General features: G+C 41.3%; 1 protein-coding gene across 1 annotated transcript in view; it reads right to left on the bottom strand.

Annotated features, from left to right (window-relative positions):
* Nucleotides 1-9,236, bottom strand: part of pcsk1 (proprotein convertase subtilisin/kexin type 1) — a 30,134-nt gene extending 20,898 nt beyond the window's left edge. Inside the window, exons 1-3 of the mRNA XM_018742564.2 lie at nucleotides 8,784-9,236; nucleotides 6,624-6,728; nucleotides 4,977-5,102 (exon numbers count right to left, since the gene is read on the bottom strand). Coding sequence (XP_018598080.1) covers nucleotides 4,977-5,102; nucleotides 6,624-6,728; nucleotides 8,784-8,966 — 414 coding nt within the window. The 5' untranslated portion in view covers nucleotides 8,967-9,236. The remainder of the gene's footprint in view (nucleotides 1-4,976; nucleotides 5,103-6,623; nucleotides 6,729-8,783) is intronic.
* Nucleotides 9,237-12,738: the final 3,502 nt, after the last annotated feature.

Below are 12,738 nucleotides of genomic sequence, written 5' to 3'. Positions count from 1 at the left end.
TTATCCATCCATCGTAAACAACCATTTGTCCCAAACAGGAGCCTTACCCGGCAACACAGGGCACAAGGCTGAAGGGGGAGGGGACACACCCAGGACGGGATGCCAGTCCATCGGAAGGCACCCCAAGCTGGGCTTAAAGCCCAGACCTGCCACACAGCATGCACCGGCTGAACCTATCCACGCCACGCCACACCATTCACATTATTCACAAGAGAAATCTTTTTGTTTGTTTATTTAATTGATTAATTCAATACATTTTTATCCTTATATCTTTTCACTTTACATTTACATTTATTCATTTAGCAGACGCTTTTCTCCAAGAGACGTACATCTCAGAGAAATATAATTTGTGCATTACATTAAGAGAAAGAGAGACATAGGTGCAGACATGTGATTCTTAAGTAAACTTAGTTTGTTTCTTTCCACTTCATGCATCGATGTTCATCGCACAAGTAGGTACATAAAACTAAGACTTGAAACTTTAAAAAACAGTTTTCAGGAATTAATTACACTCATTATCCAGAGAGAAGAGAGGTCATCATTGTTATTATTATTATCCATCCATCCATCCATCCACTAATTATCAATAGCCACTTGTCCAGTGGTTCTCTGGAGCCTATCCCTATCCCTGCCCATCCTAGTAAGTTTCAGTAAGAGTTTGTGTAAGAAAGGAAAAGCCCATATCCAGCTATTTCTATAATGTATACTTGTTTATACAGTGGCAAATTGATTGTACTCAAGAATCATGTGTCTGCATCCAAATCCCTCCTGCTGATGTGATGCACTTTTTCTATTGTTCTGTTGATGTATGTTGCTTTAGTGAAGAGTGTCTGCTAAATGAATAAATGTAAATATTCTGTACGTGACTTTAATATGTTTACTGGTACTTACTGTACAGTAGTTTAGTAAAGAATACAATTTCCTATTTTAGTCTTTGTTCACTTCCTTTTTGATTATGTCTAATATCTTATCATCGTAATGTTTTAAACACTATTTTCTGAGACAGTTTTTAAATGTTTATAGGGTTTCTGTGGAAATATTCGGGCATATGCATAGAGTCCAGAAATGTATAATTTTTTCCTCATTTAAAATAATGGGACTCCTGGTATGTAAACCATTTTCAGGAACAAATTTTGTTCGTATAACAGGGGATACCTGTATCTAAAACCCCTTAACATTCATTTCTAAAGTCCCGTTTGATGGAAGAGATCTGGCTTGAGAACAACAGGGTAACATCAGGATAGTCTATTCCAGACGCCAGTGTAAATCTCTGACTTTCAATCAAAAGATTCATAAGAGATTTCACACTCTTCTAGTATTGACAGATGTTAAGGTGCATGACTAATAATGCTTAACTCCTGGTCCTCTAATACATAACATTGATTAACAGCAATCTGTAATTGTTTTGACATGCTAATTTGAATATCATATTGTCTCATTCTTTAGTAGAATTCTTTACCACAGACCAAGAAGAATGTAAAATGGCATGTTTTGCAATTCAGAAATACAGATATTGGAGCTATCTTACCCAGGACCCATGCTCTAGTCCTGAACACGCCGTGTCTTTGTGTACTAGCTCCAGTTCCATCCTCCTGTTGCACTTGCTGTCTTTGTATGAACACCGTATGTGTCTTTGTTAGGTGTTCATTGTGTCACCCTCACACTTGCTTTCCTAATCTGCACTGGGCACACCTATGGAAATCTGCATGCGAAATCCTCAGCCTTTGTGCCCTTGTGCGAATACTACAGTAACACACATCTGGTTTATGTGCGAACGTTACAGTATTATGTCTCCTGATCATTTGTTCAGTACTCTGTGGCATGTGTGAGAATAGTGCGCTATAAAAATAAATTGAGTTGAACTGGTCTTTAGGGCTTGATCTAAGTAGTCTATTAATGCACCAGCCATAGCTGAGCAGTTCAGTGACAACAAGCTGGTGCCAACTGAGGATCTATCAAAGACAGATTTAAGTAGTTGGTCTGAAAGGCTTGAGAGAAACTTGGAAAGAGAATACAAAAATCGCATGAGAACATCCTGGAGTGGGCTAGGTTTTTGTGTTGGCATTGCTTTCCAGTTGTTGGTTTTCCACCTGATTTTTGCTGTTTCTGTTATGCCTTGAAGGGACCATGTGTGTTACTGTGAATAAAAGGTTCACCTTTGTTAGGAAAACCTGCAGTCTTTGGCCTCTGCTCTTCCCCAGTTAATATGTCAGCTCTGGAACTGACCCCATTTTAATCAATAAACTTGGCAACAGAGTACCCCTAATGCACAGTGACCAAGTTTAATTTTTTGTGAGCTTAATTTATTTTCTTTAGGTTTTTGTATTTTCACTTTTTTTCCTGAGACTTAAGAAAGAAAAAAAAAGATGAAGGAAGAAGAAAAGATAATGAGCCCAGAGATAAAATGGGGGTGCCATGGCCCAAGCCTGAAAGAGCAATTCCCAGCCATATAGATGGAGTAATCCTTAGCTAGAAGAACCCCAGGGTAAGAAAACAATGGAGAACTGGGACACACCATGGATGATGAATGAATGGCGGGAAGAACAAGAGATGCTTGCACAGTTGGAGATGTCATTGTTGCCACTGTTTGAAGGGGTATGGACACCTCATTACTCTATGCCATTCACACCAAATAACCAATGCACTCTGCACTCTAGACTGACAGCTGGAGAAGCAGTGCAAGTAGTAGGTAAGCCTGGTTATCCCAACACCTTCGCAGTGTTGGGATGTAAAGCTGCATTGGGTCCTCTGAGGACTGTCTGAATGGCAGTTCCATCAACAGATTCTGATGAGGAAGAGAGCCTAGAACATTCCCTCCAGACAACGGAGTAATATTGGTTTGAATGCCAGTCATCTGAGAGGCTGGGAGTCAGCAGGGCAGGCTAAGAGTACTCAATTTTCATGGCTCTTGTTCATCTCAAAGATGATAATGTCAGGTCCATGCTAAATGCTAGGGAAGTTGCCCTCCACAGCTTTGTCCTGGTGTCTGAGAGTGGAGTCAGACAGACAAGACACCAGGCAGCCATGATGAACTAGTGGAAGGGCTGGCATTGAACCTCCCACCACCCAGTCCTGCAGAGGTGGAAAAGGAGCGTAGACCCCAGTACTACAACTCCCACCAACCTTTGTCTCTTTAGGCCCAGATAGGCTTGGATTTGAGGGACAGGAATGTGTAAGGTGGTGGATGAATAAGCTACAGCATGTCTTCTGGTATGGGGCACTGTTCTTAAGGGGTCTACCAAAGTTTATAACTAATCAATATGTAGTTTTTTTTTAGATTTCCATAATATTGTAGACTTCTGTGACCTGTGAGTTTCTTTTTTTTTTTGGATTTTCAATGCTTGATAAATTTAAACTTCCTGTTCCTTTTGTTACTTTCCCTGTGCAGTTTAAAACTTTTGTACATTGATCATAATCAAGAATCGATTGTCCAATGCAGGGCTGCAAAGGACCAGAACCAATGCCAGGAAACACAGAGTCTGAGGCAGTGTAAACTCCAGAGGCCAGTTCACTGCAATACAGTTCAGTTCCAAGAGATGCCCCAAACAGTCTTTTTAATAATCTTAACATAAAAATTGTAAGAATTTAAACTTGAACACTGTAAACTTAAAATTAAAAGATGAATTAAAGCTAACATGAGTGAAAATTAAAATACCTTTTCTTCACAAAATTGTACACAATGCCAATTAATCAAAAAAATATGTGCAATATTTGTCATCTTGTTATCGATCGCCAGCACACAAGGACATAAGACAGAAGCTGTGAACTCTGTGAAGATGAGCTGAACTACAGCTCTCCCTCACTCTTATCCTGTATTGGGGTATTTTGATTTGCCAGCAGGGAGCAGAAACAAGGGTTTCTTGCTCCTGAACAGAGAGAAATTTTAGGAAATATTGCTTTGTAATTGCAAATAAAATCAACTGGAAAATGTTTGCAATTTCAAGAATGTATAACTCGGACATTTGTAACAGAAGCAGCTAGTGTAGTATTCATCCCATCATTGAGCCTCAGGAAGGAAATGACTTATAACTAATACGATGAAAAACATTTTCAGCTGATACACATCTCTTCACTGTATTGAAGTCATTTCTGAGGAATTTATGATGGCACAAACACCACTTAAAAATCACCAGAACGAGAAAAGCAGATACTTAACGAAAATGCTGAAAATGTGATTTTATATTATTTGTTCTTCTATTGCCAAGAGCTGAACTCTCAAGAGAAGAATATCTTGACTGAATGACAATGTTGTCATTAAATAAAGTTTTAGGATGGATTGCAGAGTGTTACTGTCAAAGCGGAATAAATAATGGCCATCTGTTTTAGGAGACTTTTATTGTCATATTTCCTTAATAAAACTTGTAGACAGTCAGCCTATGACAACAGGAAACATGTATCCATCTGTCCTTTCCCTACACATACACAGTCATAAAATATGATGCAAATGACTACAAAGCTCACAGGTGCAACGGGTTTAACTCTAAAACACTAATTTGTTGGGTTTGCATCCTCTGAGATACTGATGCTTGCCCTGACAAAGTGAAATCTCCTAGAAAAATACTGAAACAATCAAGACCAAATACTAAAACTGTATCAGGCCAGCAACCTATCCACACTAGTTGTTGCACCTAAATCTCACCATAAATTGAAAATTAAAAACATTTATATTTCTGAAGACATGACCTAAATACATTAAACTGAGATGTTATACAACAAAACCCTGTGGCTGAAACAAAAAAAAAAATATTACCACTAAATTACTCAGCTGAAAATAATCGTCCACCTGAACATTTTATTCTGACAATGAATTCAATAAGAAACTTTCAGAAGTAAAACTTTTATGATGAAATAGATTTGAGGAGCTAATCACAGCTATGCATATTTAAGAGGCATGAGATGGAATGGAATTATATCAGGTTAGTGCCTAGCACAATTTGTCTGGATCACTATTGATGAAAAGCTACGGGTAGTCTCACCAGGTACCACTGCTGGCTCCACATGGGGTCATCGAAGAGCTTGTCCACAGCACAATCGGGACAGTGTGCCTCCAGTGGCGCCCGCTTCCTGCGCTGCTTCTCATATTGCTGTTCTGCCCAGGACACCTAAAATGCACAAGTAGAGCAGGGTCACCCTCGGAGAGCCTGACATTTACATGTGTGTACAACAAAGCCTCTGACAGTGACAGAAAGTCATCTTTTCAAATTAGGTAATATTTATAAGGAACATTTATAAATGATGAAGTGTGTTACTGATACCAAAATGTTTCTTGAGGAATTTCCAATCTGAGGCTCTTTCATGAAAAGTCCACTTTTCCATTGCTGTTAATCTACTTTTAACCTGTATACATAGAATTAACACATAATTTAGTAACATACAGTTCAAACTGTTTACTTATAGTATCAACTATAAACAGATACTGTAAACTATCATTTTTTATATAAATGTTGCTGCTAAAAGGATGCTTTTATTCAGAGTAATGTGCACAATTTCACACTTTATTTTTACTCAAGCTGTTGTGATGATGTCTCTCAAAGGTACTAAAGGACCCTTACTTGGACTTGAACCGCTAAATTCTTGAGAGTAATTCTTCAACAGGAAGCATATCATTTGCACCATTTTGAGATTTTTTCACATCTTCACCATAAAACTGATCACATTTTAATATATAAAATTGTTTTACTTGGGGGGGCACGGTGGTGCAGTGGGTTGGACTGGGTCCTGCTCTCTGGGGGGTCTGGGGTTCGAGTCCCGCTTGGGGTGCCTTGCGGTGGACTGGTGTCCCGTCCTGGGTGTGTCCCCTCCCCCTCCAGCCTTATGCCCTGTGTTGCTGGGTTAGGCTCCGGTTCCCCGCAACCCCGTATGGGACAAGCGGTTCAGAAAGAGTGTGTGTGTGCGTGTGTGTGTGTGTGTGTTATTTGTACTGCTGTTAGATACCCGCCAGCAGAGCACTGAAAACCCTTAATTGTGGAAATTGACTTACATTCTGCTCAGTACCACCACAGTGTTTTCCACAGCTAAAAGCACAGTTCTTCTTGGCATAAACTTTTAGATAAATTATGAAGATTATTTGGATTCTGTACAAATATTTTGTGACATTTTGGATATTTTTGTTTTGAAATCTAAAAAGTAACATCATGCCAAAAACAAAGTGATGCGTGACTCTCAAAGCACCATCAAGGGCAGGAAATCTGTGAGGACGTGTACACCAGTCTTGTAATGTAGCTATTTGAATCTTGCGTTGCATTGATGTTTTCTCAAAAAAATTCTCTGAATGACAATGGTTCTTCAGTTGTGGTCAATTCAAAACAGACAAAACAATAACTCAACTATCTGTTTACAGTATTTTATATTAAAACTTACCATACCACAATATTAAAACATTTATTTGTAGACTTCTGTTTGGCCATTCTACATATGTCCTAGCAGTATGTGTACACAATATGTGCATGCTGTACACGGTATGCTGCTGCAGCACAATTTAATTTACCTCTGGGGTTAACAAAGTTCCATCCATCCACCCCCATAGCTTTTGAAAGACCATCATCCCCATTTAGAACTGCATGGTTTTGATGGTGGAGAGGGTGTGACAAACAGACACGTGTTTAAGTGAAAACAGTTCCTACCCTTTGGTCCTCCGACAGCCTCTTGGTCATATGGTCTGCGCTCCGCTTTGTCCTCTTGGGATGAGTGTTGTGTTTGAATAAGTAGTGGTTTTCTAATGCACCAATCTAGGAGCACAGGAGGAAACAGAACATGTTTCAACTGCACATAATCACACACACATTGTCTGAACTGCCTGTCCCATACAAGAGCACAGGGGCCAGAGCCTAACCCAGCAATACAGTCTGTAAGGCTGGAGGGGGAGGGGACACAACCAGGACAAGGACGCCAGTCCGTCGCAAGGCACCCCAAGCGGGACTCAAACCCCAGACCCACCCAAGAGCAGGACTCAGCCCAACCCACTGCGCCACCATGCCCCCAACTGCACGTACTATTTTTGGAAATGAAATGCTCATTTTATGTAGGCCAACTGGACCTAAAAAGGTTGCACTGGGAAAATTATCATCTCTTAGAATTCAACCATTTTGTTTCTTGCTTAGTCATTTTTTTCAAGTTATGTTACAGTATAGGTTGTGCTCCCACACACTCTTTCGGTGGCCCACACTGGGAATTTCTAATCGCCTTTTCAAAGTGGTCTAACAAACACATATTAGTAGATTATGGGAAATTAAATCTTACATCTTGAGCAGGGACACACATCATGGAACAACTTGTTCTCTTATGAATAAACCTTGCCTTTTCAAGGCTATGAGTGTTGAAAATAGCATTAACATTTCCATGGAAAGAAAGGTGTCAATGCTGAAAATGCTTGATGATTTTTGGATAAAAAACGTACGGATGACTATAGTCTATGTTTCCACAATTCCAGTTCTATTATTTTGTCTTGGAAATGTGCTTAACTATCTGTGGCTTACTGGAAGGGAAAAAGTACCGAAAGGGCTGGTGACTGTAACAGTCTCAATAACAGCTACACTTTATGGTCTACATGTGCTGGAGAGTAAATATGTAACGTGTTTCTTCCTTGAAGTCAGAGATCTGCGCACGTGCTGTGTCATATAGTGAACAAATGGCCAAAAGTAACAAATCAATGCCTCGGATGTTTTTTTAAACTTACTTTCTTAGCAGAAGCCTTTCATTAACTTCCATGGAAATGACATGCCGAACTGCTAAACACTTTCATTGACAATGTTGGGGGCGCTGCGTGGGGCACATGAAGCACGCGCTAAACGCTTATAATATTATATATATATATAATAATGTTGAATAACGCATCCCAACATTAACTGAGTTCTTACGTAACTGTATATTATTTACCCGAAATTGAGCTATTCTATGTGCGAGTGTGTTTATGCACCGAACAGCACACCTCGAACATTCTCGTTGTTTATTAACCCGCTTGATTAACAGCAAGAAGCGCGGAGGAGGTTCATGGTGCTCTTTCCATCCTCTCTCTCACACACACAGGAAATGAGAAACACGTCATAGCCCCTAAGTACTGTATGTCTTCCCCAGGCTGATGCGTTAGTCACACTTGACCCCCCCGTTAATGGAGAGGCTGTGGGAACTGCAATGTTACCGCAACATTAAATTTATAAGTAAATCCATTTTCTGCCTGTCCTTTACAGAAACAGAGCATTCTAGGAAAAACCCCTAAAGTAATTGCGACGAACCGTCATTTCTTTTATAAATGTAACACAGCCCAGAAATTTCCTTTAATTTGCATTTTTACTCGATTAAGTTGTAATACATTATCTAGTTTAAAATATGTCGGGCTGATATTTCCTCGGCTGTTCAGTTCAGCCAAAACGATCGATGATTCCTACATCTGTTCAGCCAAACTTGTATTCGATATTATTATTATTATTATTATTATTATTATTATTATGGACTCAGTCGAAGGGATGTCATCAAGCCGAATTCTCAGGGCGACTAGAGACCAGTGAGTGGTATCACGCGAATGAAGCTACTGTCGGGCACTGCGTGTTCGTTGAGCGCGAGCGCGATTCATATTGATATTCATCCGAATGAATAAAGATAAACTGATAAAACCTCACACTACTGGAATCTTTACCAATAATAATAACCTCTCGTACTGCAGCTTTTAAACGCTTATCGCGGAAACAAGAAATATTACGTTTCGTTGAACCGCTGCATTCGCTACAATTAAAATAAAAGCAAGCGAAGCCCTGCTGAAGGGAAGCGAGCAGCCCGCGCGCGCCTACCTGTCGGACCAGTTCGTAGCCGAGCTCCTCGGCTATCGCCCGGGCAGTGTCGAGTCCTCCGGGTATCTCCACCGCCCATTCGTTCACATACTGCACGTCCACGCCAGATCCCGGAGAGTCGGAGGCGGCAGAGAAAAGCGCAAGAGCGAGGAAAAGAATGGGCAGCCGACATCTCACATCCATTGCAAAAATACTCTTATTAAGTAAGTCGAGCTATAGACTATGTGTACATAAGCACCAGGCGGAAAGCAATGAAAACAAGTCGACCTACAAGTATGTCCTTTTTTTTATTTTCCGATTTAAGTAACTTCTATGGTAAATACATATACTGTATTTTGATAGCGGCTAAGATTAAAGCCTACAGAAAAAACCAGTCCAGTGTTGTGCCTTAATGAACAGCGGTAGAAAGCAACAGAACAAAAAAAAAAACTAATAAAAACGATGTTTACACGTCAGATTACGAAAGCGTCTGACGTCAGTTTCGTGTCTACCTGGAGTAGGATCTTTGCTCGAGTCCCGCAGGAGATGGGCGGGAGAAGAGACTGGAGGGGAGGGGGAGGCCATGTCTAAAAATAGCTTCCTCACGCTCGTTTTATAAGTGTAAACGCTTTCTTATCTCATCGGCAATTGGAAAAAAACATTAGAGATCTTTAGTGAAGAAATACAATGCTGCCTGCTCGGCAAACTCCACAGGCTAAAGAAACAAGACAACATTGCTCCTCGGATCCACAGTCGTGCTGTTTTCACTTGTTGCGAAGCCTCATTTCAGCACTCAGGTGCTGGACAGCTCCACAGCCAAAGGGGATTACAGAACATTGTTGAACTTGATGACGTCGAGTCACACAATTCTGAACACGTGTGCGTTTTAATTGCATTTTAACTGCACAGAAAGTGCCTTTTGATATCAATAAGTAGTAGCTGAATTATAGTGGTAACTGAAATTGTGTTCCAATTAGACATTCTTTAGTTTATATATTATTTCTAGTTGTGTTTTCTACATGGTTCTATTTTTTGTTTTTTTTACCATTTTCTGTTGCTGAGCAGAAATGGCCTGCGTTTCCACTTTTTGCCATTAGTTGTCGTCAAAACACTCAGAGTAGAAACAATAGTCCTTTTTATGGGAGGGGGAAACTTCATGGAGCTGTGCAGAACCATTGTCATTTGGCATATTTTTATTTATTATATCTATTAAAGCAGGAATGAGGAGGAGCAAAGACAAGAACAATCCTTAAACTCCATTCAGTGCTGCATATCCATATTACTTGTGTAATATATACTGGTTTAAATGGTGGCATGAAAAACACTAACTTTATTCATGAACCGTGTCTGCGTACGGATTTCTCCATCTGTTGGCGTAATTTACATTTGGTATTGCATGGGAGGTGTATATAGCTTTGGAGAAAAGCATCTAATAGATGTAAATGTAAGCTATATCTGAGGAATACAGCTATAGCCCAGTGGAACTTCATGCTGCGTTTATGACAGAATTTGGAAGCTTCTTTGCAGAGTTATTAAGGAAGCATGAAAGCCTTATAGTCCTTGGTGGGTTTTATGTCCACCCCACTTGGTAGATCAGACCACAATCTTATCCTGTTAACACCTCAGTATGTCCCTGCAGTTCAAAGGCAGCCTATTTCCACAAGGAATGTGAGGAGGTGGACTCAGGAGGCCTATGAGGCCCTGCAGGACTGCTTTGAAACAACAGATTGGGATGTGCTCTGCAGACCACATGGGGACGACATCAATAACATCACTGACTGCATCACAGACTATACTAATTTCTGTGAGGACACTATCATTCCAACCCGTACAGTACACTGTTTTCCTAATAACAAGCCTTGGATTACCAGTGACCTGAAGGGTTTGCTGAAACAAAAGAAGAGAGCCTTCAGGTCTGGTGACAAGGACGAGATGAGAAGGATACAGCGCCAACTGAAGGTGGCACTGAGGAAGTGTAAAGACTCTTATAGACAGAAGCTGGAGAATAAACTCCAGCTGAACAACATGAGGGACGTGTGGAAGGGCATGAAGCAGATTACAGGCTATAAAACATCAAAGATCGTCAGCAGGATGGCAGCCTGGACAGAGCTAATGAGCTGAATCTGTTCTTTAACAGGTTCAGCACTGGACCCCCTGCTGGCCCTCCCCACACTGGACCAGTCTTCACACCCTCTTTCTCACCCTCTTATGCCTTGCACTGTACCCACCCCCACCCCCACTGTGTACGTCTGACCACAACCCCCCAACTCCAACCCCCATGACTGTGACCATCGGCCAGATGAGAAGACAGCTGGAGAGACTCCACCAAGGGAAGGCTGCAGGCCCGGATCACATAAGCCCCCCGGGTCCTGAGGTCCTGTGCGGCCCAGCTGTCTGGCATCCTGCAAGACATCTTCAACCTAAGTCTGTTGCAGGAGAGGATTCCGGTGCTATGGAAGACATCTTGTTTAGTACCGGTGCCAAAGATAGCCATCCCATCTGGCCCCAGTGACTTCAGACCAGTTGCCCTAACATCACATGTTATGAAGGTACTGGAGAGACTGGTGATGAAGCAGCTGAGACCACTGGTGAAACCTAGTCTGGACCCTCTTCAGTTTGCCTATCGGCCTCATGTGGGTGTGGATGATGCCGTCGCCTATCTGCTGCAGTGAGCTCATTCTCACTTGGATAGTAGTGGCAACACTGTGAGGATCATGTTTTTTAACTTCTCCAGTGCCTTTAATACCATCCAACCTCTTTTGTTGAGTGAGAAGTTGCTGGCGATGGGTGTCGGTGCATCTATGGTCTCCTGGATTTCTGACTATCTGTCAGACAGGCCTCAGTTTGTACGGCTGGGGAGCTTCCTGTCTGATGTGTTGGTTAGTAACACAGGAGTGCCACAGGGAACTGTCCTGTCACCATTCCTGTTCACTCTGTACACCTCCGATTTTCAGTATGATACTGAATCATGCCACTTTCAGAAGTTCTCTGATGACTCTGCAGTGGTGGGGTGTATTAGAGATGGACAGGAGTTGGAGTATAGGCACCTGGTGGATAACTTTGTGGAGTGGTGCAGCAGGAATCATCTGCTCCTAAATGTCAGGAAGACCAAGGAGATGGTCGTCGACTTTAGGAAGAGAAGAACTGCAGTCAGACCCATAAAGATCCTGGGGGAGGAGCTTGAGACTGTTCAGAACTACAAGTACTTATGTGTCCACTTGAACAGCAGTCTGGACTGGAGGGACCACACTTATGCTGTGTACAAGAAGGGAATGGGCAGACTCTATTTTCTGAGAAAGCTCAGATCTTTCAATGTGTACAGCCAGATGCTGGAGATCTTCTACCAGTCTGTTGTTGCGAGTGCCATCTACTTTGCCGTGGTCTGCTGGGGGAGCAGCATCAATGCCAGAGATTCCGGCAGGATGAACAAACAAACTCATCCGTAAGGCTGGTCGCATCATTGGACAGAACATGGAGACGTTTTAGTCAGTGAAGAATAGGAGGTCACTGAACAAACTGCTCTCCATCATGGACATTCCATTCCACCCACTTCACAGCACGCTGCAGAGACAGCGAAGCTCATTTTCTAACAGACTCATTCAGCTCCGCTGTCGTAAAAAACGGTTCAGGAAATCATTCTTACCGTTCGCAGTAACACTGTACAACAGCTCACCTCTGTGTGACAGATGAACTATTCAGCACTATTGTTAGTTCATTTTGTTACTACTCATAATGATTATATTACCATTCTGCACAACTTGCACTATATACTGTTGCACTACTTGCACTACATACTGTTTTGATTTATTTAATATACTTATTTATTATTCCTCCAGCTGTATATATAATTGTACATATTTTTATCTTGTATTTTTCCACTTGTTTTTATATTTTTTTATATTGTTTTTATATTTTTTATATTGCAAGTATTTTCAGACTTGTATTCTGCTGCTGTAACATAATAATTTCCCTTATG

The sequence above is a fragment of the Scleropages formosus genome, chromosome 5, assembly GCF_900964775.1.
Source record: "Scleropages formosus chromosome 5, fSclFor1.1, whole genome shotgun sequence".
Classification (NCBI taxonomy): domain Eukaryota; kingdom Metazoa; phylum Chordata; class Actinopteri; order Osteoglossiformes; family Osteoglossidae; genus Scleropages; species Scleropages formosus.
The sequence above is the reverse complement of the archived record's forward strand: the minus strand, read 5'-3'. Positions and strand labels throughout refer to the sequence as shown.